This window comes from Calonectris borealis, chromosome 1 (genome assembly GCF_964195595.1).
Source record: "Calonectris borealis chromosome 1, bCalBor7.hap1.2, whole genome shotgun sequence".
In the NCBI taxonomy this organism is placed as follows: Eukaryota; Metazoa; Chordata; class Aves; order Procellariiformes; family Procellariidae; genus Calonectris; species Calonectris borealis.
Window position 1 is genome coordinate 151707311 of NC_134312.1, and position 25411 is coordinate 151732721.

Genomic DNA, 25411 nt, shown 5'->3' on the forward strand with positions numbered 1-25411 from the left:
AGGTTTGTTGCCTACCTTCTGCAGTTGAACAGTGATGACTTTGAAAAACTATTTCTGGTGGGTGGGTTAAGAATTTGGGATGGCTGAGGGAGAGGTTTATTTTTTATGATAGGTGGAGCATAATGAGAATAGCCTGATAAACAGAAAGGATGGCTGTGTATTAAATTAACTCTTTTTATAGCTTTATCGATGTAGACTAAGCTTTCAGTTTGGAATAGGCGCCTTGAACTTTTTTTTAAAGCATCACTAACAATAAATATTGCTGGACAAATCTCCATCTTCCTCTGTTATATGCAAGCGGTGTACAAGCTTAAATAAAAATGTGAGAATAATACCATGATCGCCAAAAGTCATTACTTTTTAAAGTACCTGTTTTGTGGTGCTACCATAAGCTTTGTCTTCAGCCGTTAGTGTGTCCATCCAATTACTGACCTTGTCATGAAGCAGAAACTTATCATGCTAAATATGGAATTGTAATGATCCATTTTGCAGGGTTTTGAGATTGATCTATAAAAGTTATATCCCTGTTCTTGCACAATCTCCTTCCACCTTCCAAGAAAAGGTGAAGCCAAATACAGTAGGCATGTCTAAAACGCATGAAGCAGAAATTTGACTTTGCTTTTATAAGGACGTCAGAATGATCACTAAAATAAGTCTGTTAGTATTCTGAGTAAACTATACATTATTTTTAAAAACAGCAAGGATTTTTATGGAGATCAAATAGTGGTCAAAACTTATTTCTACAATTGAGTTGTGAAGTTTTCAACGCTGAGCAAGAATGTGAAACCTAAATAACTTGTTACTTGTGAATTCATTAACAGTTTCGCTAGGAATATTTAGCTAGACACCCTGTTCAAAAATAATTCATACTTAATTCAAAGTTTCCTTTGCTGTTGCTTTAACTTCATAGCTTTGAAGGTATGACATGAAGAACACTGACATAGTTTACAGTTGAAATCCACTGATTATATTAAGGTAAACAACCACGGGGCTGCTGTGTTAACAGGCACTCGGAGTCAATAACAACATGAGGAAGAATATACCATAGCGGTTGCGTGAAGTTCTGGGAGAAAGCAAAAGCTAGAGCAAATACCACAGTTGGAAGTGACTTACTCAAGTCTCTTCATATCACTATGGCAAAATTGTAAAACACTTTTTCTGGAAATGAAAAAGAACTTGATGTAAAGATGCTGATATTTGTGATCAGAGACAGGCAGTCAAATTCTTTCACCAAGCAGCCGGCTTCTCGTCTGCTTCCCCGATAACCCTTCCTTTCTCACTTCTTCCCCAGGCCTACGATAATGGTCTTGTTTGGTGTCAGCAAAGCCGGTAATCTGTATAGCTCTGAATAGGTAAAGGTTCTGTGTTGTCACTTCTACCACTGCCAGCTGCGGTACTATATGTTGGCATTTCAACAGTGATGGAAGACTTAAAGTGCTCTGGAAACAGAACATCAAAAGCATATGTCTACTTAAAACTGCTTTTTACTCTAGTCTAGCAGGGAGAGATGGGAGGAAAAAGAAAGAGACATTAATTCTGTGATTAATATACTGGTCTGGAGACATGGATTCCCAAGTCCCTGCTTTGCCACATGCTTCCTTTGTGAATTTAATTTCAATTTCTCTGTCTGTTTCCTCACTTGTCTGCTGGGGATAATGGCACTTCTCCTCCTGATGCCAAGTACATTAGCAGTAGAATGGTTAACTTCAAGATGAGTTTGTAAGCAGAAATAAGCAGGCAGATTACCATCTTTTTTAAAAACTGCATAGGAAGAAAATGGTCGTAGCCTTTCATTATACTGAACTGGAAGGAGTGACCTTTTTTTCCTTTTGAGTTTGCGGTGTGTGTTTGTGAATCCTATTAAATTATTTGCCTAAGTATTCTGGACTGAATTTTACAAGTTAATTAGAATGCCAGTGTGCTCTAATACTGCGTAATGGAGAATTACGACAATTAAGAATTGTTATTTCTGTTGTACAGCAAGACACAACAAAAATTTAAATCAGACCCGAAAGCCAAGGCGCAAACTTGCTGCAAAGTGCACAGAGCCCAGGGAGGCAATCTGTGAAACTGATTCCTGGCTTTTCTTGGTACGGCGCTTCCAAAAGCTGCTAGTACTTAGCATTTGGCATACATACATGTTTGGGGGAGGTTCTCCCGCTCTCTGTGAATGCCTTTGTTACTTTGAGATTATATTGCTAGCTAGGCTCTAGGGATGTCATCTTTAAAAGCACTGGAAAACTGCACATGGTGCAATTCACTTGCCATTAAATCTATTAATGTGCTCTCTAAAGGAAGGACCGTAACGGCTGGGCTCGTTGGCAGGCCCTGCCTGTTAATTATTTCCAGAATTTACTGTTTTGGAGTTTGCTGCCCTGGTAGTCGCACGTCTGCCCAGCCACCTCCCTCCGTTTCAGGCTGTGCTGGTCAGAGGTGCTGCTCTTTGGCCGAGCTCAGCAGCCAGGGGCAACTGCCTCGTGCAGCTCCCCAGGAGGACGGGCAATGGGAGAGACCCCAAAATCCTTGCAGACAAACTGAGGTTAATTAAAGATAATCATGAAGCTGCCTACAAGTAATGGCAGACTGCCCAAAGTTGATTCAAAAAAACCAAAAGGGTACTATTACCTTCCACTGGCACAGAATGAGTTCTTACTTATTTAGATGATACAAGAAAGCTCTGCTGACAGACTTATTAAAATGAGTGGGTGTTTTGGGGTTTCGGGTTTGTTTTGTTTTGTTTTGTTTTTTTGGGGGGTGTCTGTTTCATTTTGTTTTATTTTTTAACAGAATCACAAGCTGGTTGATGTTGGCAGGCACCTCTGGAGGTCATCTTGCCAACCTGCCTGCTCAAGCAGGGTCACCTTGAGCCGGTTGCCCAGGACCATGTACAGACAGCTTTTGAGTATCTCCAAGGATGGAGACTCCAGAACCTCCCTGGGCAACCTGTGCCAGTGCTGGGTCACCCTCACAGTAAAAAAGTGTTTCCTGATGTTCAGAGGGAGCCTCCTGCGTTTCAGATTGTACCCATTGCCTCTGGTCCTGTCACTGGCCACCACTGAAAAGACCCTGGCTCCATCCTCTCTGTACCCTCCCTTTTCAGGTATTTATATTAATTGATAAGATCCCCCTGAGCCTTCTGTTCTCCAGGCTGAACAGTCCCAGCTCTCTCAGCCTGTCCTCATAGCAGAGATGCTCCAGTCCCTTAGTTGTCTTAGTGGCCATTCATTGGACTCCCTCCAGTATGGCCATGTGTCTCGTACTGGGGAGCCCAGACCTGGCCCCAGCCCCCCAGGTGTGGCCTCACCAGTGCTGCGTAGACGGGAAGGATGACCTCCCCCTCTTCTGGCATACCATCCCTTCCCTTTTCCAGCCGTATCTTTTATTTCCCTCTTTGTACAGAAATGCATTCCCTGTGATGCTAAAATTTTGCTATGTTTGGCTTCCTAAACTTGGCAAGCAAAACCAAACTGTGCCAAGGAGCAAACAAACAAAAAGCCAACAGTCTGATGTCTCAGTGTTTTTACAGTTGTAGTTCTGTCCAGAACCATGCTTGGGGCGTATCGACCAAATATCTTTTCTGAATTATATTCCTGAAAGTTTACATTCTTTTCCTGGTCCTAATGGATACTGAAGTAGATGTGCTCCACGTACATGTAGTTCAAATTACTTTCTGATGTGTATTCACTTGTACCTGCCTACGCTGATTTTTGGCTTAACGTATTCCCTGAACGTATTGTCTTCTTGGAGCCATACAGAGACCTCCTTAATTCTGGCAGTCAAAGTATTTGCATTTTTCATTTCACCGCACCACTTCCTTGTTCTGATATTAAGAATGGCAATGGGTGGTGATACAGATTGCTTAATAATCCTGCATTTTTCTATAACGCTCTTTTCATTCATCTGTAAGTCTCTGAAACTTGGACGGTTAGGAATGAGACTGCTTCTCTCCAAGTAAAGCAGGGCCTCTGCCTTCAGGTTTGGCAGCTCTGGTGTGGAAGGTTACTTACTTGTATTTATCTTCTAAAAAAGGTAGCTGAACCTGAGCGAGATGCTGGCCTTTTCCCATGCGATTCCTTATTAGTACTGCTAAATTTTTAAATATGTTGATTAAAAATGGAATCTTGCTCCAGTAAATACTCACCTGAACGTATTTGGCGCCTTAAGGTGAGGCGATAGCTCTCTTGCTAGAAATAATACCGTACTACGCAACCACATGTAAGAAATAGTAAAAATATTTGCAATTGTTTTGACGGCAATTTTCTGTTCTGGAAAAAAACACAGCGAGAGGGGCTCTCCAGCACCTACCTCACGCAACCCTGCAGGGCTCTCCGGCCGCCGCCGGCCCCCCAGCCGCCTGCCTTTCCCGAAGGGCGGACAAAAGGGGCAAATAACCCCACTCCTGGGACTCGCCCTGACTTAACTCCCCCCCCCCGCCGGCCCGTGGGGAAGTAACTGCGGTCGGCAGCGGGACCTGCGCCCCCGAAATTTGGCGGGGACTTTCTATCCTACAACGGGCTGGGGGGGGGGGGGGGCCGAGGGCCAGGAGGCAGCCGGCCACGCGCTGCCCGGGGGCGGGGCGGGGGGCGGGGCGGGGCCTGCCTGCGGCTCGCGGCGCCGGGCCCGGCGGCGGCGCGGTGGGAGCGCGCCCCCCGGCGGCGGGAGCGGCAGCGGCGGGCGGGTGGCGGCGGTGCGGCCGCCCAGCGCCATTACCGCCGCCCGGCGTGGCTCCTCCCGGCGGCGGCGGCGGGCGCTCTGCGGGAGCGGCGGGCAGCGGCCGCCGGCGGGATGCTGGCGGCGGCGGGGATGACCTGTAACAGGTAGGAGAGGCGCGGGGCCGCCCGCCCCGTCCCGTCCCGTCCCGCCTCCCGCGGCGGGCGGCTGCCGAGGGCGGCGCTTTGTCTCGGCGCGGCCGGGCCGCTGTCACCGGCTGCCATCCGCTTGCTTAAGCACCCCCCCGGTGCCCCGTGGAAGGCGCCCCCCGCCCCCGCTCCGCCGGGCGCCGGTCGGGAGGCGGGCGGCGGCGGGGCCGCGCCGTGCGGGGCGGAGGGCGGCGGCGGCGGCGGCCGCGGCGCCCCCGGGGTCCGGCGGATGGGAAACGCGGTGGGACGGTCCCGTGGGCGGGCTGGTGTCGGGGCTGGGGGTTTGCAGCCGTGCAGGTGTGCCTCGTCCTCGCCCCGCGGAGTTCGCGCTTGGCGGGGGAACTTTCCCCTTCCCGCCGGCAGCCCCGCCGGCGTGCGGAGCCGGGGACGGCAGCAGCGGGCACGGTGGAGGTTCCGTCGCCCTTGTGCCATCCCTCCGGGGTTACGTTCACACAAGCAGCAGCGGGGTGGCTCCTGCGTCCTCATTGCAGGAAACTGGAAATAATACACAAAACTTAAGAATAACACATACTGAACGGAGCGTGAGCGTGGTTTAATGCCCTTCGCATTAAAAGGCATCCTTTCCCGAGGGAAGTTATTGTTTTAAAAGTGTGGTACTAAATAACCTCGGGTATTTATGTGGTGAGATTCTTGTAGTTTTATGCATATCCCACAATTACTGAGTAGTCATATCTTAGGGAAAGGTTAATGGGGATGGCTTACGGAAAGCAAAGGCTGTGCTACTAATCGCCTGGCGTTTCAAAGCCTCACCCCTTGCAGTTGTTTCTTCGGAAGAAATATCCCAAATTAAAGCACTTGGCAAGTGTTGTGCTAATATGTCAAAACCTGGGGTTGAAGAAAGGGAAAAGAGTGATTTTTTACCCAGTGCCATGGCTGGGCTGCAGGTTCAGGACAGCTGCTGGTGCACACAAACTTTTTAGCCTGGCTAAAGACCACCTTTTCTTTCCCGCGCCTGGTTTCTACTGCAAATTCCTCCAGCTCTGCACCACACCTTTGGAGAAAAGCTGTGGCAGTAGCAAAGTCAAGCCGAGTCGGGGCTACTGTGGTGGCACCCTGTGCGGGCGCGCGGCGGGGTGGGCTCCTGAGCCGGCTCTGCTCCCGCGTGCAGCACCCCGATGCCCTCGGGGCAAGGGAGGAGAGGGCGGCAGGATCTCACCAGCCTTGACCAGCTTTAGCTCTAGCTGCTGAGCAGCCCCGTGCCGAGAAAAAGAAGGTAACGTGATTCAGATGTCCATGTGTATGAAGGTAACTGGTTTTTCTTCAGTTGTTCCAAAAGCCGCTTGCTTTCCTAGCGGGTGATGGGTGCTTCCAGGCCAGGCTTCTTTCTGCATTCCCGAAAGTGGCCGAGTCATCAGTATTCGTGCTGCGAGCGTCAGTCTCTTGCGACTGCAAGGATCTACGCGTTGTTCAGCCCCGCACAGGTGCTTCAGCTCCGGTGTGGAGCCTGCCTCTCCGGGTAAATAGAGCAATTACATATTTGGCATCTGTTCTGCTGAAGTTGTCAGGGAGCGGGCCAGCTGCCCTGCTGGTACACGCTTCCCAGGATATGAACTAGGCTACACCCCTGGCACAGCGAGAAATTTTGGGACAAAGTTAGGCTAGAGCCTACGCTTGCAGAAACTTGCTGAGATGAAGTAGGCAGAGGGCTCTGGGAGCCCACCTCACTCAAAGCTGTCTGGGGGGAGCTTCTTCAGCGCAAAACGCACACGGTGCATCCCGCAGCGGGCAAGCGGGTGGCCGGCACATCCAGGGAAGCGGTGGCGGCGGAGCGCCCATCCCAGGGTACGGCTGGTGGCTCGAGCATCCTTCCCTGCCAGCGGGGACAAGCCCTGCCGCCTCCTGGCCGAGCAAATCCTCCCGCGGCTGAGAGAGTCAACCGGGCGTCCCACCGCTGCTGATGCGCTCTGAAGATGAACTGCTCGCCCAGCAAGGGCTGGACGTGGGGCCCCTTGCCTAAATTGGCCGGTGCCTTCCGTGCCTCTTTTCTCCCCGTTTTTTGGGGTGAATTATCATATGGAGGACAAGGGGCTGTGCTGTGGTTAAGGAGGTGAAGGTGCGGTGCAGTTGGCTCGAGGGAGCCGCCGGCCGGGGCGGGGAGCGCTGCTCGCGTGGCAGGGCGGCACAGCGGGGAGAGGCTGGGGCTCAGCTCCTTCGGGGGAGCCGGTTGAGAACTTCTGGCTGAGGGGGTTTTCTTTAGATGATTCCGGTCCGCTGAGGTCAAAATAAATCGAAAGGGCAAGGTTTGTGTGAGATGCATTTCCATTTGGTAAAATGCGAAGGGAGGAGATTAAAAATTGGTGCATTTTCTTGTTTCGATTCTTTGGGGAAAAAAACACTAAAAATGCAAATGTTTCATTCAAAACCACTTTTTAACAAAATATAAGGTGGTCTTAAAGGCTTCTGCAGGCTGAAACTCCTAAGGGATTTTGGATCTTGACTTTTTGCTCTGATTTAGGGAGTAAAAATAATCTAAGTTTTGGGGAAGAAAACAAAAAAGGAAAGAATGACTTGAGGTCTCTCTCCAGATTTGGTACACGGAAGAGGAGCAGACATCTGTTCAGCAGGTATGCACATGGGGTTCATTACTGTCCTCTGAAATACTCTTCTTTTTAACTTTTTTTTTTTCTTCTCCACTTTATAGAGGCTTTTTGAACTCCAGTTGCTGCCGTGGCTTTTGTTTTGCAATGAAAGGAACTTGCAGGCTGGTGCTGTAACCTGAACGCCCGTCACCCAGGGCATGGCCGTCGCGCTCCCCGTCAGGTTGGGAGGTCAGACTCTGGCCCGGAGGAGAGGGATTTGGGCAGGCAGGGACGTGCGGTTCGCCCTGTAGCTGAGATGAGGCTGGGGAGCGATTTGGGTTTCAACGTTTGGGTTGAGAGTGCATGAGTTGGGTTTTTTTTAGGGGGGCAGAGGGGATTGCAGCTGAGTTTGGTGGGCAGCTTTTAGGCTGGTTGTGCTGAACTCTTCTTGACATGTTATTGTTGGAATAAGTTTCTTATGCAGAGAAAAACATTGGCTTGCGGTTCAGAACCGTTATTATCTTAAGCTTTTGTAGTTTTATAGCGCAAGCTACGTTTTACTTTGTAGCAATAAATACAGGGCAGCATGCAGTAGAATACCGAACAAAGCAAGCTCCTCTTTTCAAAACATTTGAAAAACTAGCATAGACTCATTGGATTTACAGCTCTTGGTCCACTGTAGACTGTGAAGCTCAAAACTGGGCACTTAGTGTTACTGGCTTTGATAGAGGACTCCATAAATAAGAAGGTAAATGTGATGCTGCGGTTAAATCTCATTTGTAACCCGCAGGTTTTTCTCTTAGAACTGGCTCCATACAGTTACTGCAGGGGAACCATTAATGGCCCGCAATATACGAGGATGGTTTGCATAGTTAACAAATTATTTTTCAAATCGCAATAAAATATTTATTATTGAAGCACTTAAGGCAGGCTTTTCAGCTCCAGCAATTGTGGCTTTGTGCTAAGTGTGTTAGGTTAGACATCCTGATTCATCTGTGTTTTGTTCTCCTCCAAAGCCCGGTTTTTCACTCCATAGCATAATGCAGTCTCTTATTACTTTTCAATATAGGGACGCTTTAACTATTAGCTGTGCTAAAAGCAGCTTGACAGTTCGTGGGGAAGTTACTTACGTCAGGTCTTTCCATGATGGCAAGTGCTAATGACAAGGAAAATCAAACTGACAGTCACGTTTTGATAGCCAAAGCCTTCCCTTGTATAAGCATCCATAGCATGAATCAAGCAGCCGCGTATGTGGTCTGCTGCGCTTGTTGTTTCAGTGATGTGTCACAGTGCACGTCACCCTTACAGCTTGTGCAGAAAGGCTGGTGTTGAGGCAGAAAGGGTGGAAGAAGGACGGGAAGGTCCTAATTCAATTTGACAATTAGAGAAAACATAGCAGGGGACTGTGCCCTGGGGTTAATACTTTTCTTCAAATTAGGACACTCCTTCGCAATTACTTCAAGCATTTCCCTCCCTGAAGTGTCTGAATCTTTGTGAAAATGCATACATATCGTTTTTTTAAGCAAAAAAACCGTCAAGATACTGTAATTTCCTTGGTTGGTTTTGTGTACCTCGATGACCCTTTGGGTGAAACAGTTTGATGAATTTGACCCAGCGCCTGGAGACCATTGGTGAGGTCCAGAGGGCAGGAGCTGATAGTGTGCCCAGTGACAAACTATTTACGGGCAAAGCAGACCTCTTGTCTGCAGTGTGAAACCACGTTCCTGGGCAAAAATGGCATGGTCTGGAGTATCCTAGGATGTGTGAAAAATACTGTTACAACAAGGCCAGCACCCAGGATGAGGTGTTACGCTCTGTATTTTTCATGTTAATTGCTTTTCCTTATATTTTAAATCAGAAGTCCTTGACTTCCAGCTCTGATCATCTTTTTTTTCATCACTTTTAACTCATTAAAAAACCCACCAGCCACTTCTACAGAATTTGGGAAGGAGGTGAATCCTAAGTCAGCTGGTGCATTTAAGGTTGTTTCAATCACTGCTTGCATTAAAGAAGAACTGAGAACACACTGGTGGATGGGCTTTCGATTGAGTAAAACCTAAACTGGTAGGAACAGTAGAGTTAAAACCTTGGGGTTTATTGCTCACATCATGGATGGGGAATCACTATGGATAATGTGAGAAACTCAGGCAATGTAATGATTTTATGAACGTTTCCTGGGTGGCCTGAGCAGTACGGGGAAGCTGCTGCGCTCAGAGTTATAAGGGTTTTCTGTATTAATACATTGTTTTAGTGTAGTTGGGGGCACTGAGAAAGACCACAGCAAAGCAATGCAGTTAACGCCAGCAACTATTTGGGAGGCAACGACATGGCAGAGTGGCTCCTGTCCAGACCCCACGCTGACGTGCCACAGCTGTGGGATTGATGTGGGGAGAGAAAACCGCACAGAGAAATAGTTTTGAATCCTCCCTGGGAGGGGGAAAGGGGGCCTCGATGCTTTGCAAGGACTCTTTGCAGGGGCTTGGCCATCCCTGCTGGGGTGAGGGCGAGGGACCGGCTGTCAGCCTCTCGTCTTTGGAGCCGCAGCATCCCCGAGTCCTCCCTCGGTGTCTCCTGGCACGCTCCACCTCCGATTTGGGAATGAAAAATACAGCTTGGCAGGCAGGGTGGCACAGGCTGCCAGCCGGCGGTGTCGGGGGAAGGCGGCCCCTGCGGATTCAGGGCTGAATCAGCACAGCAGCCTCCGCTTGCAAAACCCTCCGGTTTTGGTGAATCCTCCGTCGTGAGGAAACGCTTGCAAATAGGCACGTATTTCAGTTTGTAGCTTTGCAGATGAACACTGTGCGCTTCTGAACTGCGTTGGTAGCAGGCCAGACTTGAGCTTTGTGGCAGAGAGACCAACATTTGTGCTGGATTAAGTAATTTATTTTTGCCAGGGTCTGCTGGTAAGTGGGCTGAAATTCACTCAGCAGTCGTCTCCCAGACCCAGCTCTGGCCAGTGTCATGAAGCCGGACAGACCGTCCCTGGGCCGTGCCAGGGCAGCTGCTCTTCCCGCAGGCGGCGATTACAGAGACGTTTTAATTAAGCATGTGGTTGCGTTGCAGCTGACCGGGGTGACCCGCACACTCCCGTCCCCCAACATCTCTCATGCCAGCATCGGGGAACTGAGCCAGCTGAAAACCCATGGCAAGAGAGATTGCTAGATATATAGATTTAAAACTGAGTTTGTCTCGATCTGGATCGATTCCTTGATCTTGTGAGTGGCGGTGATGTCGGAGAGGAAGGGACGTGGGAAAGGTGGAAGTACCTGTTTCGGCAGAAGCATGGATTTGTGCCTGGGTCGTGTAGCTGTGTCCCGGAGAGTGGTCTTAAAGGTGGGGTCCTGTGAGGAGGTGCTGGGGATCTAAAGAAGGAGGGAGCAGTGTTTGTTGGTGTGGGTTGGGGCTGGGGACAACCTGCGGCTGTCTCGGGTGTGATGTCAGGAAGGGGCACGTCCGTGCTCCGTTGCACTGGAAGAGGGATCACCTGCCTGCAGGTTGTTCAAGGAGGATCGCCTGGGTAATTTTGCTTGCTGCTGTTGAAAGCGCATTTAAATATGTTCTTTCTGCAGCTTGCTGTCCCCTCCTACAGCCCTGCCTGAAGGGAAACCACCCTGGCAGTGGTTTTGTCATGGTTGTCACAGAACTAGTTTCCAGAAATTCACCTTCAGAGGATCTGGAGGAAGGAGACCCCGTGTCCCGTTCCCGTGGCACGTAAGGTTATGGTTAGAAAGGGCACGGAGAATAGTGACACATCAATGCCTGTTTAAATCTACCTGATATTTGTTGGCATGACACGACTTCATGATCTGAAGGTGCCCGGGGGCTTGCTTCACCCATTGCTTTCAGGTCCCAGAGGAACTGGGTGCTGTTTATACCTGCTTGTACTGTCGAGAAAAAAAATGGAGCAAGAGCTGTGCCCGTGAGGTCTTACCGGCTAAGTCCCACCGCATAGAGACACAACCGTGGGCCAGCCACGGCGCGCATGGCTGCTCGCTTGTTCTCCTCAAGTCCCGGGAGACAAGGCAAGCTGCTGTGGGAAAGGGGGTTTGATGGGAGCCGTCGGTGAGCTTCACCGGGGCTGAAAGGAGAAGGGCAGGAACCTCTCGAATGTGACATTTCTGTAGTACTTTTAAACATCCCAGAAAACAAAGTTTTTTTCCTTTGGTAAGTAAATGCAGTTGCAAGAGAAAGGCAATATTCTGACTGTATGAGAAAGGAATCAAAGTGGATCATTTTAAGGCTGCTGCTGTTAAGAAAGAGCTGATCTCTGAAATCTTTGTTCCTTCATTCACATTTTTTCCTTTTTGTTAGCCAGCCTCAGGAAATGAGAACATTCTTTTGGCTTTCCGTGCCTGAGTCACATCTTATGTATATCTCTCTCTATATAAAAATATGTTGAAACATCTGGAGATGTTTGTTTCGGAGAGGTACTTGTTTTCTATTAGGGTATCTGAGCTTTAAATGTTTGTACACAGTCGAGTGTTTCCAGAGTTTCCCATACTTCTCTGGTTACAAGGATATGTATATTGCTGTCAGAAAAGCCAAGGGAAATGTGCTGATAACCTAGGGAATATACAAACAAGTAAAAGTAAAACCTTTAAAGAAAGTGAGAATTTGCTATTTTTTTCAAAAATTAAACTATCGAAGCAGTTGTTTGATGTGAGTTGCATCCAAATATGTAGCTCTCTAATGTTTGCCAAGTATGGATTTTAAAAAAAAAACCTGTGAGAAGGAAAATCCCAGTAGCTCTTCTCTTGTTCTTTAAAAAGAAAAAAAAGGAAAAGGAAGTAATTAAAAGCTCATTATACCCATCTCTGCCCTTCCTTGAGCCGACACTCTGTGGGCTCTGGCAGCGCTCAGGGTGCACGGCGGGGTCTCGCTGCCTCCCTCTGTCCTCCCACCAGGGTCACACGGGGATCGTGAGACTTCGTTTGAAAGGAAAAAAAAAACCCTCCATTTAGTTTAACTGAAGGCCAAATATTTAACTTCGGCGGGGGAGGTGGTGGGATTTAGGAGAAGGAATAAAATTTCCTGCCTTGGTTGTTTAACGTAGCTGCACCGAAAATGACGAGAGGCCGGGGACGGTGGGCGCCAGCGGTGTCCCCTGCGGGAGGGATGGCGGGATGGCGGCGGGGCACGGGGGGAAGGTTCCCCCGAGGGGCTCCATCCGCTTCCGGGTGTTCACGGCGGCTTCTCCTCCCGCAGCTCCCACTGAAATGCCCTCGAGTTTATGGCTCGGATAAGAAACCTCTCACTGATCAAATATTTTGATTGCAACCTGGCCTTCCTGTTAGTTTCTTTGATCTTTTCTCGTCGGTGGATTATAGTGGACTTTCTAAAGTCTTGCTTGTTGAAATAGTTGTATAAATATGGTCCTCAGGGCAGGTGTTATTTAGAAAAGTACTTACATCCTGGAAAAAAATTACCTCCTCTTGCCCCTTCAGCATGCTTGTTTGCCATCATGCGTCAAAGAAGTGTGATTTCTATAATTATATCAAAGAACAACAGCTTATTGTTAATTGTTTGGAATAACCTGAAGGCCGGTGGGGCTTATTCTTTTGGGTGATTTCCTGCTCATTCAAACACTGAAGAACTGTTTCAGGTTCACATTTTAAAAAAAAAAATAAAAGAAACCCGTAGAGCCAGGACAGTCTCTGGGGGAAGCGGATGGGCTCGCAGCCCTGGGATGAGTCCCCCTCTGCTGACATCTCCAGCAGTTACAATTCCTCTTTTTTCAAAGAGAAAAGGCTCCCCTTCTCCCCGGGCATCCCATGACTTCCCCTGCGAAATGGCGTCGCTCAACCCTGCTTGATGCCACGCTGGGAGCTGGATGTCTTCAGGCGGCGGCACAAAGCCCTCCGGTCGCCGGGCTGAGTTTAGCTTTGGAGTGCGGCCGGGGCGGCGGGGGGTGAGTTGTGCCATAGCTTCGCAGCCAGGTGAGGAGGGAGGGATAAAATATTGCTGGTGGCTACGTACGGTGTAAGCCCAAAGGTCAGAGTTTCCAATCTTTGTCTAAGACTGAAAGCCGCATTTTCCTTATCGTCGCATGCAGGATGGGAACGGTCGCCCTGACCTCTCCCTGGCACCCGCAGAGGGCCTGAGGGTTTTCGGCGGTGGGGGGTGTTCGATGCGCTGGCTCCAGGTGGGTCGGTACAGATCCCAGCGCTGTTCTCAAGGGAAGGCAGGACGCTCCTCGCTGTCCCCTCGGCAAACCTCACCCAGCAGATGCGGCTCTTCGGACCCATCCCTTCCCCAGCCTGCATTAAATGTGCTGCTGGACCAGGGCTTCGTTTTGAAAAGTACAGAGAAAATGAAGTGCTATTTTAAGTGTCACGTATTAACGACGCTGCTTCATTTTGAGGTGGGTGAAGCTCTTTGTGCTTGCGATTGCTTAGCTGATACACTGCAAGGGGGAAATGATTTGGATTTCTTGTGTCGAATTGAATCTGAGTCACAAATGTGAAAATCAATATTTTTATTATTACCATGCAGAGATGGGTAAACAGTACAGTTAAGAGGATCCTTGCCATTACCCTTGGGAAAATTACTGGAACATGATAAAATGGCAGGGGATCCAGGAACAGTAATATTGTGTTATTGCTCAGGTTTCATGAGAAAGCTTTCTGCTCGCCTTGGGCTATTTATTAATTTATAAATAGCTTTGTGAACCTGTATTTAAGAGAGACCTTCAAGGAGTTTAATTCTCTTGCATGATATCGATGTCTTTTCAGAGCAGTTTCAGCATGGACAGATTCCCCAGGTAGGCAGAATTACAAAATGAGCATTTTGTGTCATTTGAGGTAAAATTGGTTTAGTCATTTTTACCTGATGATTTTGATAACCTGTGGCTGAGTAGCTGTGTACTGGTTTGATTGACATAATGGATTTTCTGTTAAGTCCATAAATGCAGTTTAAAATGTGCAGCAGCGTTACGTCCATGCACGTACAAAAATAAGCGCCGGAGTCCGCAGGAGGGAAATGGTGAGGAAGATGCTGGGTTGTCAGCCCCTGTGTGCCCAGCAGAGCCACCACAGCCGTCACAGCCATCACTTGGATGAGTTGGGTGGTGGCAACGTGGCGTTGGGAGGTCTTCTGGGAGGAGAAGGGCTCCATCCTGCCGGAGGAGGAACCATGCCACTGAAAGCTTTCTTCTGGTGTCCCACCCGTGTAGGCATGAAGGATGTTGATAGTACTAATGTTAAGTGGAGGATTTTTCTCTCCTGTGTTGAGTAATGCTCCTTGTTTGGTTTGCATTACGGATGTTTACCAGTTCTCCCTGCCACAGTGGGGGGACAATATAATGAAAAACTGCTGTGTCCAGATTTTCTAACACATCATTAATCCCTTTTCATGAAAGCGTGTGCAGAATGAGCAGTTCCAGTTCAAAAGGTTTTCCATCAAACTTGGAAAAACGAAGTTATCCACTCTGTGTTCATGGTTTAAATAATAATGTTCCTGTAGCTGGTCTTGGGGATGCAAGAGAGAGGCAGGGTCTACCTGAAATAGAAGGAAATTCTTAGTTCACCACACTAAAAATACATTGTTCTGCATTCTACGGAAATGTCTAAAGTTCATCTAAAGTTCGTGTTGATATAAAGTTCAGAAAGCCCCAAAAAAGTGTCTGTGCCATCAATATCTAATATTTCAGATTGTAGTGTGAATTTTCATTAGTGCTTGAGCGGAAATGTTGCAAGGATGTTAACAGAATTGGATTTACTGAAAAGTTTGTTTCATTTGCTTTTTTCCTTATGATACTAAGGAAATCAGGGAGGACAAGGAGCTCATAATATTTGTCTTAAATATTCTTATCTTAAAGTGAACATTAAAAATTTACAGAAAGGACATACTTGTTTTTCGGAAATTCATAAACAGTGAAATGTATCTAAGTAAAAATAATTGGATTAGTTTATTTAGTCTGAAGACAATATAGTCCCAATCACACAAGCACTTGAGTTAAATTCCTGAGTTCACTCAGGTCAAGTTACGAGTTTAGATTTTCATTTCCTTGGAGCCAAGAGCTCAAGTGCATGGAGCTGGCGCGTCACGCGTCCCCAGTAACAGGGCCTGGGTTCACCGTCATTGTCCATGGCTCGCGTGAGTGTTAAACTGCATCTGTGCTACTGTATTCTCTTTAAAAGCTTTCGTAAGAGATACCTATGTCATGGCACGTGAAGCATTTAAACCAACCAAACAGGTAAAAGAGTGGCAGGAGAAAATGTAGTTTTGTTTCTTTTTTTTTTTTTTTTAAGTGTTTCTGCCATAAATTATTCCATAACTCTGTTCATTGTGTACAAGCAGGTGTTGCAATAGGATGTTGTCTCCAAAATATTACTAGCAATTGCCTGGTCAGGTATATAAACAAACACAGGATGCCTCTACTGAAGTCTTCCTTCCGAAGCAAGAAATGCATCAACAAGAATTGCTAACATTTTAAAACCTCGGTGGGTGATGGTATGGCACCAAAAGCACTGTGGCAAGGGGTGCCCCCGTTCTGCCTGTTGCCTTCACAAATTGTCATTGCTGGCATTTTTCCCCCTGGATGCTGGAAAGTTGCAGCTGCCCCTCGGCAGGGTGGTGCTGCCCGTACCCGAAGAGAAGCCGGTGGCGTGGCCCGGCGCAGCTGGGGGAGGCGTGCAAAATGGCTGCTCGGTGAGCGATAGAAGTTACAGCTGGGATCTCCAGACCCTCCCACCAGGCCTATCCTAGTGGGCTTCATGCACTGAAATGCAAAATTTGCTCCGTGTAAGTAAGAAAGGAGTTGAGAGAAACAGTGGCAGCCTCTGGGAACATCCAAACACGAGGCAGCGGCCGGCAGCCTGCCCGGTGGCGTGGGTGTGGGTACCCTCCTGGCAACCTCACCAGTGGTGATGCCACCTCTCCTGTCTTTTCTCAGCACCGGAAGAATTTTTTTTCCTAATGTACCTTATCATCTTACATTACCTTGTTGTGGCATGCTAGGATGTTTAATTTTCTAACAGCTCTGGTGTATCCTGTTGCTTTGCTTCTGTAAATATGCATTTTCTGTGCTAACAAACGTGTGCTTTTACAGAGGACACCCTCAGTGCTTCACCAACCCGAACCACAGCGGTGGCTTTCTCTTCCTCTTCAGCAGGCAGGCACGAGGCCACGCTATGAATCAATTGCACTAATAACTTCTGTACGGGGGGGAGAAGAGAAGAAACTGCAGCTGAAGTCAGGAATTGTTTGCTTATTCGGTAGTTATGAAGAGCCAAACTGAGGTCATTTCTAGCTCGCTGGCCAACGTGCTACTACTTGCTTCTCTTGAGCTCTCTCTGCAGAGCCGCTGTCTGCATCCCCCCTCTGGCTGTATCTTTCGGGAGGTGAGGCCAGCAACCCAGGGAGGATGAAGATTGAATTGCCCCACATTTTTTTTCCAGGAATACAGGAGCGTTTTCTAAGAATACAGAAGTGTCTTCTGCAGGGGAAGAAATGTATCCACCTCTCAAAATTGGAGGAGCGTGATTCAGAAAGGGTTTGTCTGCATTGCCATGTCAAGAGGGAAATGAGATGGACCACCGGCTGCCTTTAGCATTTTTTTAAATAGAGCAGCTTTTGCAGAGGTGTTTTAAAATGTGGGGGTTACTTCCTTTTTTGCTGCTTGACAGCGATATGGAAATACCTGAGGAACAGGTTTTAAGAATATTCCCCTCCCCCCCGCTCCTTTTTATTTCTTTTTTTATTTTTAACTCTAAAAACGTCAGTTTTTTCTTCCCTGACTCCTATATTTGGAAGATTTGGGGCATGCTTGTTGGGAACAGATATCAATTTGTCCTGGTGCAAAACTGTCTGTGAACAAGCCCTGAGGTTTTACTGTGACATCCCACTTGCTGTTGTCATGTTAATAGCTTTTCAGTCAGATGAGAGTGTTGTAGTCTAGACAGGAACTGAATTTTTAATGGAGAAAATAAACTCCCCAAAACAAAAAAAAAAAGTAGTTTTGATTAAAAAATGGTTGTCCTGATTTATCTTTTTGCCAGCTTCTATAACAAAGGTTGAAATTATTACCTGTCAGAAATACAGGCGATTTTCCCTTACTCAGAATAAAGTTCCTGTCAAATCTGCAGGGGGTATATCATTAACTTCAATAAAAATAGATCAGTGGAGCTCTGTGACAATTCCACAAGACTGCATGCATGTAAATAGAGAATTCTGCACCAGTTTAAGATAATATTTTATTATTTTCTGCATGTTGTTGGGAACACAGAAATACCTCAAGCTGTGTGTTTTATCACTTGTTGTTTAACGTTTCTGATAACGTGCAAATGCTAGAGGTTACTGTGATTAACTCATTCAGTGCTGATGGATTACAGCAAGTCTTTCCCAATTCTCCTCAAAGCCAATTGAAATTCCGTTATTGTGTTTAATGGGGCTTGGTTTAGACTTAAGGGTCCGTAAGTGGAACATCAATGGCCAAATAAGACAAAACACCTGCTAATACTTGGAAAATAATTCTGTTGTTTTTGAAAGCTTGCTTCTGTGTCTCAGATGTAGAGATGAAACTGTTGCTGTTTTGAGTTGGTTTTGTCCGGATGGTACAGCAAGGTCAGTCTCGTAACAGTTACAGCTTGGAAGGATATTTTCCTGATCTATCATTTCTCATACTTAAAGAAGAGCAGCTGCCTGTTAGATAAATGGGTACGGCATGCCTGCCCAGTGTCACATCCCTGTGCCCGCAGATAAATGCCTTCAGTTGAAGATGTTGTAGGTTGGATTTTATACCAGTAACTAGTAAATAAGGCTGTTTCAGCTTTTTTTTTTCCTTCATACAAAAGACCTGAATTTAATTAAAAAGTGACTGTTGCACTACATGACCCTATAGTTTTATTTACAGCGTTTTTCAACAGATCTTGGCAACGCCCTTTCGTTGCCATAATTGGGTTCGCATAGTTTGGCAAACCGTCATGCAAATGTAAATGTGAGAGAGAAAACGAAAGTCCGGACCTGCAGGCTACGAAAAGCGAGTCAGTGCAGGTCTACTTGCTCAGAAGGTCGGCGCCCAAATGACAGTTCAGTTTCAGTCTTACACAGCGGAGTGTTAAAAAGTTGTGTATTAACCCAGTGTAGTGCTAACTGATATAATTCAATTTACGTTTTTAGCCCGGTAGCCACTTGGCTGATGTCCTGCGCGTCGTTCTTTCGGCTTCGGTGCAAACGCAACAGTTACGGATTGGTAAGCAAGAAGGAGGTGCCCGTTCGTGGGAGCCTTAATGGATCCTCGGATGAGCTCTGGGGAGTGAATTTTACAGCAAGCGTGTTGCCTTTGTGAAAGGGAGCCGAGGTTTGGGTTTGCAGTGGAGCTGCTACTGCAGGTGTGTGGGGTTGGAGCCCATGGGACTCACCGGGCTGTGGGGCTGCTGGTGAGCTGGGAGGGCCTGTCACTGCCTCTCACAGCTGAGGTAGGGTCCAGGTGATCTCCTGGGCACACGTGGGTCCGGTCTGAGGAGCGGCTGCCTGTGCCATGGACTGGCGGCATTTTGCAGTAGTTAAATTTTGACAAAGCCAGAACTCCCCTTCGCGAAAGGGAAGGCGGGGGAGAGGTGCTGCGCCTTGTAGCAGTGCTTAGTGAATGATGTACATCATTAAAACAGCAGCAGGGAAGACGGCATTTATGCACCAGCTTGACCAAGGGGATTTTAATCACTTATGGTGCATCCCACAAGCAGCAGGGCTCTGAGACGCCTGTAGGGAGGCACTTGGGTACTGAAGAAGGATAAGGAGGAAGGAAGGAAGGAAAGAACATGAAGATAACACTTATAATGTCTAATTCACTGTGGTTTCTAAGGTGTCTGTTTTATTTGGACTGCTTGCTCAACATTTCTTGTGTTACTTCGCATTATGCCAGTACTTTTCAATGACATTAAGAGCAGCACATTGGGATTTAATGGTAAAAACAAGATTTCTGTTCCTCCTCCACTCCCCCGTCAACCAGATCTGATTCTGGACAGCTGCAATGATTTATCCATTAAGTTGCTGAAACCATAATCTGTGTGTGTGTTGCATTGCGTTTATGTTCCTAATTTATTTATGCTGGTGATTTCTGCTGAATGCTGAGCACCAGGTCAGGCTGCTCACAGCTACCTGTTATTATCTACTTTATAAATCCGTGTGGAAAAGCCAACTTCTGAAGCGGATAGTTGCAAGGCAATGTTAGAACAGAAGATTCGCCGCCCTAGCAGCAACGGTGGCAACCAAATGTGGTATTAAACAGATGCTTGGACTACTTTTGCTTCCTCTCTGCAGTACTCCCATCGTAGCATCCCCAAAAAGCGAGGGGATGGGAGAGGGAGCGCTTTGATTACATGGATTGCTAAAAGCCAATAAAATGAGGAGGATGTCTCTGCTGCAAGGGGATTTTTAGAAAGGTCTCCTTCCCCCAGGCTTGTTTTGTGGCCATGCAGTCTTCAGCAGGAGCAGGGCAGTGAAGTGCCTCGGTCCATCCTGGTCTCTGCTCTCAGCTCGGGGTCCTGCTGCCTCGAAAGTGGCAGTGGTGGGTCCAGGCTCGCAGGTGTGGTGGTGGCAAGGATTAGCTGTGGGAGCAGCGGAGGAAAGGATCTTCCGAAAAGTGACTTGACAGGCTTGCAGTCCATACGCTGGTCAGTGTTTCACCTGCATCGCTGGTCAGAGGGTTGGGTGGAAATCCAGGAGCTCCTCGCTGCTCTTCTGGAGGGGTGCCAGATCTTGCTCGGCCTCACCCCAAGCACTCCCGAAGAGTGGAAGATGACTGACTGCAAAAAAGTGGTGTCTACTTGAGAGGTTTAAAAACTTGGGCTTTGCCCAGTAATTGGAATGCCTAGCTTCATATATATTACAAGTTATCTGTCCTCTAAATCTTTTTCTGAGGAAGGGTTATAATGGTGATGCTCTCCGATGGGTCGTCCAGGTGGGAATCCAGACTTCTAAATTTCTAGAGCATGTTGTGCGTGGCCTTGACATTTGAAATGTTGCCATAAAAGTACAGGCTAGCATTTGTAGATATGTTTTATTCCAGTTCACAGTACTGGCAGATTTCATTTATGCTATAAGCAACTCTGATTCCTATCCCAGTTTCTGAAAGCAAAAATTGCTGGTGATGTTTAGGGACATACATTATGTGTAAGATAAGTGTAACTTAGCGCTGGGCTTACACCTGTGTACGATGCTGCTCAGTGGGACAAATGTGGCCAGACACAGGCGCTAAGAGTATCTGCGTAGAATTGGGCAGAGCACACAGCGCAGGGTTGCTGGAGTTCATGCCAGCTGTGGGAAGACTGGTGATAACTTCATGTTAGTAGGTTTTATACCAGGAGAGGTCACCTGCCAATATTTAAAAAAAAAATCTGATCTGGGTAGGATAGTTTATAGTGGACTGGTATTCAGCACCACACTGCTGCAGCGTGTTTGATCCCGCCTGAGAAGCTGTGAAACGGGCTATGCATAAACTGTGTCTCTGAACTGCGATTTCGAGGAGATTGCAGCCTGCTGAAGGTCAGAGAGCAGGGCTGGGAATGGTATACAGATTTTTTTGTTGTTGTTTGTTTGGGAAGAAGAGAGCTTAAAAGCAAACAAACACAAGCAGCAAACAAAGGAAGCCTTTGCTTTGCCATATGTCTTGCTGGTAAGAACATCGGCAATGAGATGCTCTTGAACTGGCACCCATCTCCTGCCTTAGGGGGAAAAAACAGTCTCTGTTGTTCCTTAGTGGTGTCTGTTTTACAAACCCTTTGTTTTCATACCCTCAGTTATAGGTTGATTGGACCGATTATTCTGTATTTGGGAAGGTGCCTTTGAGCAATCTAAGCAGACATTAACACTGGCCTGAGGGTAAAGCAGCCTCCTCCCCCCCTTCAGTAGAGGGTGTTGCTCTGAACCCAAAAGCACGTCGTTCTCCTCCGGCTCCTGTCCAGAGGGTGACGGTAGGGGTAGCGTAGCACAGTCCCTGCAGTGACATTCATCCCTCCCTTTGGGTAGGTCTGTGCTATTTGGCATGGCTGGCCTATGTACCTTTCTTAAGATTTTATTAAAAATATGCATTTCTCTTGTACTTTATCCAAGTACAAATAACGTATTAATGAAGGTCTCCATAGCTGAAAGGAATTCAGCGGGAAATCCCATGGCTGATCTGAGCACAAGGAAAGTTTTATTTTCATTTGTCTTTCTTCCCTTTTGCCTCTTACTTCCAATTGCTGTTCCATGGTTCCTGGCACTGGTGGTTAAAGCTGAGGGCTGATTTATTTTTTATTTTTATTTTTAATATCTTTTGGCATCTATAGGCTGAGAGTCAGGACATGGAGAGACCAGAATTTAAAGGAACTTTGGGCCACTTTGAGCGTGTTCTTCGTGGAAATCAGATTTAATTTCAAGTTTTAGGTACAGGATAGTTTAAGATAATTTAAATCTGGATAATTTAAAAAGCTGCTTTTCTGTAATGATTCCAGGAAGGCACTGGGTTACAACTCCCATTTTTGGAACTGCTGAGCATCTGAAGCCGTTCTTATTCATTTCAGCAGAAGTTCAGATGTATTTCTCCAACTATCTTTTTGAAGGTGCTCCCCTTGGTCTCGCTTCCATTTCACATAATATATTCCGTATAATACTGGTGTATATCATCTTCTCTGGCTGTATTACTGTCTTGAATCCATTTACTGGAATTCTTGTGCTTTCTTTTCAAGCATTTACTGCTAACCACTAATAAATCTGGAACATATTGGGACTTGGTGAGATGTTGGGCTTTCCAGGATGAAACTTCATTGTTTCCCGTTTACCAGCTGTGGCTGGCAATTGCCTTCCCCTCCCTCCCACCCTCAGTCGTCTGAAGTCCTCTGTTACTGCGCCAGCTTTTTCTACCTGAGCTGTCCCTGCTCGTTGCCGCCATTGTCCCCTCTTCCTGCGGGTGTCTCTTCCCAGGGTGGTGCTGCTGGAAAACGTGCCCGCAGTTGCTCCTGCGTGGGTGGCAGAAGGCTCCTGGCACGGGCTCGCCCAAATCCCATCTGAACCGCTTCATCTGCAGGGACTGCAAGAAGTTTAAGTAACTTGAAGTGACTCAGAAGAGCAGCCAGGGGCCCAGCATGAAAGATAAGATTTTAAATAAATCAAGAGTGTACATGCCCAAAATCACATCTTTTACTGAATTCTCTTTTTTTTCACCTGTCTTTGTTTTCATTTTAAGCATTTAGGATGGGAAGTGTCTTTTCAGGTTTCTGTAACTGCCCGGTATATTTTGAAGCTCTTACATAAACAAAAAGTAGTCAAAAATGTGTCTCGTAAATCTCTAGTTGTAGCAGACGCCAGCATTAAGTAGCGGGCTTCATCGGCCGCAGTCTGGCCGGCTGTCTCTTCCCGGGTTTTATGTTCGAAGTGACGTGGGAATGAAAGATGACAAAAAGCCTCCGCTTTTCTCCCGATTGCCCCTGCTCACAGGTGGCAGGACGGCAGAGCTGTAACCCCCCACAGCGATGGGGTGGTACCCGGGGCGAGGCGGGGAGCGGGGCGCGCCGGAGGTGCTGCGGGGAGGCGGACTCCCAGGGCCCAGCTCCCAGCTGCCGAGCGCGGTTTTGTCTTGGGTGGTTTGTTTTTTTTTTTTTTAAATAAAAACTTCCTCTGCGTTTTTTTTTTCCCCCTTAAGTTGAGGGAACCCAAATTGTTTTTCCATGTGTGGTTTCGGATGAAAATGCTTTTCTTCCTCTTTTTCTTTCTGTCAAAAGAACTAGTGGAAAATTTTTTGAGTATTATTCAAAGACCTTTATTTTTTTTCCCTTAGGCTTACTCTTTACTTTGGACTGATGCCTCATTTTTTAGTAGCAGATCAGAGCTACCAAAAAAGGTGTCTGTGAGACAGGCAAAGTAACTTTTAAAAAATCAATTTGGTACTCTTTTCATACATCAGGATTGATAATTGTATGTTATTGGCATTGCCATGATTTAAAAATGGTAGTAAAATAAAGATACCTTGGGCTGGCCCTTTTTTGCTGTCCTGAATGAATTCTGTGATGGGCTGTGTTCAAAATAACTTGGCATCCTTGCAGCTCAGTATTAGCTAGAAAGCAAGAAAGTAAATTTTGGATGTAACTTCTTTCTATTATTGGAATATCTAGTACACAAAATTAGTGTTTACTTTTTGTTAGGCACAACATCTGGGGATTTCGGTCTCTTCTCCTAAATCTGAAGTTCAAATTAGGGTGGTGATGGTTATTCTGAAAGAAGTACATCAGGGTTTTTTGGAGCTGTATGGCAGCGGTATTTTCAAATGAGTTCTTCGTAAGTTTTGAGTGTTTATGGAAGTCCCAGGTTAAAGCACATTTCCTTCTAGGGCTTATGTTTTCCCCATCTATTCCTATCATTATTATAAATGTGTAACTTATCGTAAAGGAATGAATTAAGGGAGAAAATAAGCATATAATTCTAATACGAGTTCTGGTACTGCCCTTATTCTTCTACATTTGCCCTATTTTCCACAAATAAAAGTGGCCTGTACCTTACCTCACACCTGATGTTAAGTTAATATTTATATTTATTTATATGCTGAGTACTTGATGTGCTACTGAACTTCATGACTTGCTATTTTTATAGCAGTTACAAGTAAATGGAAGTAGAAATGGGAATGCCTGTTGTCAGAGGAAGCACAAATGACCTGCCAAAAAGCACTGCAAATTAGTACTGACTTTAGACCTCTGTTTTTAACTGCTTGTTAAGGGTACGCTGTGATAGTAATTCTTTATCGAACTTGATTATTTATATGCATAACACACTTCATATGCGACCCGTATTTAGATCGCTTCTAGGATCCCTGTGAATGCTCCTTTTTCACATTCTTTCATGAAGGGTGTGTGTCCACAGCAGCTTTAAAAATTACTTTTAAGTGAAAAAATTTCTGAGAAATACCACACCCTCTTGCTCCAAAGAAGCCTTGTGCTGTTTTTCTTTTGGTTATGTTTCTTTTTGTTTTCTTTTTGCTTCCTGAGATGTATGCTACCTGAAAGTTGCCCTGGAGTATTTGGCGGTGGTACTGGCATAAGAGCCTGCATGATGGGCCGATACCAGGGAGCAGACAACAGTTGATGTATCCATATCCCTCTTGAATCAGTGGTGAGATGGGATCATCCTTAAAGTTAAACCTAAAAAATCATCTTCTTTAAATCCAAATAAGAATGGTTATCCCAGTGGATCCAAGTCAATTTGAAACAGCTCTTAAATCACTGCAGTCTTCATGTGTGAACAAATGCACTTCCCTGGCTGTTCATGTGCCCTTCATTTTTGCCATTAACCTTCCCCTAGCAGAGCTCACAAGCAGAATTTTTGCTTGTGGTGGCTTCCTGAGCAGGTGTAACTGCAGAAAGGTAAAACTTATTTTAGTCCCCGCCAGGGAGAGCAGGCTGTGGGGGGGCTTGGATGAACATTTCGGAGAAGACTAGGTGAAATAAAAAAGGGAATAGGGGGCATGCAAAGGTACGACCTCCTGCTGCTCCATTCTAGTCTTCTTTTCCTATCTGCTTCATCACTTGTCTGTAAATCTCTTCAGTTGGCATCAGACTGAGCGCTTGGGTTCCAGCAGTTGTCTGCTCGCTGTCGATATGCGTCCTGCTTCTGGCACCAAGCGGCCACTGTCACCATGTTATCTGGCACAGCGGTCTCCAAAGCGGGGGTGCGTGCACAGGACGGTGCTTTGTGCTGCAGGAAGAAAATATTAGGACTTCAGTAGTACATGCACATAATTTATAAATAAATAAATATGCATACATTGGGTGTGCACGCTCAAAAGTTTTTACTGATGGAGGTACATGATCAAAATAGTTTGGAGGCCACAGCTCTAGCAGATGGAAAATCATTTCTTTCTTTTTTCCCCTTATTTGTCCCCTGATTATGGCTCTGCTAAACTCAGCCCTCCACAGGTACAGCCTTCTCCCAGCTTTTAGACACTGTGTAATGAAATTAATCCCCCAGGTAACTCAGCTGAACACCACCCCTTCTCCCAGAGAAGAGGTAAGTGAAGGGGTCTGGCTGAAGGGGAAGCGTGCT

General features: G+C 46.7%; 1 protein-coding gene across 2 annotated transcripts in view; it reads left to right on the forward strand.

The window, feature by feature from the left end:
- The first annotated feature begins 4686 nt into the window (after positions 1–4686).
- LIMS1 (LIM zinc finger domain containing 1) overlaps positions 4687–25411 on the forward strand; it is a 76850-nt gene continuing 56125 nt past the window's right edge. The window contains exon 1 of one of the 2 annotated variants that reach the window (XM_075136390.1): positions 4687–4817. In XM_075136390.1, coding sequence (XP_074992491.1) covers positions 4786–4817 — 32 coding nt within the window. In that variant the 5' untranslated portion in view covers positions 4687–4785. Of the gene's footprint in view, positions 4818–18372; positions 18591–25411 lie in introns of those variants that run through there. The other variant, XM_075136399.1, reaches the window with a different exon arrangement.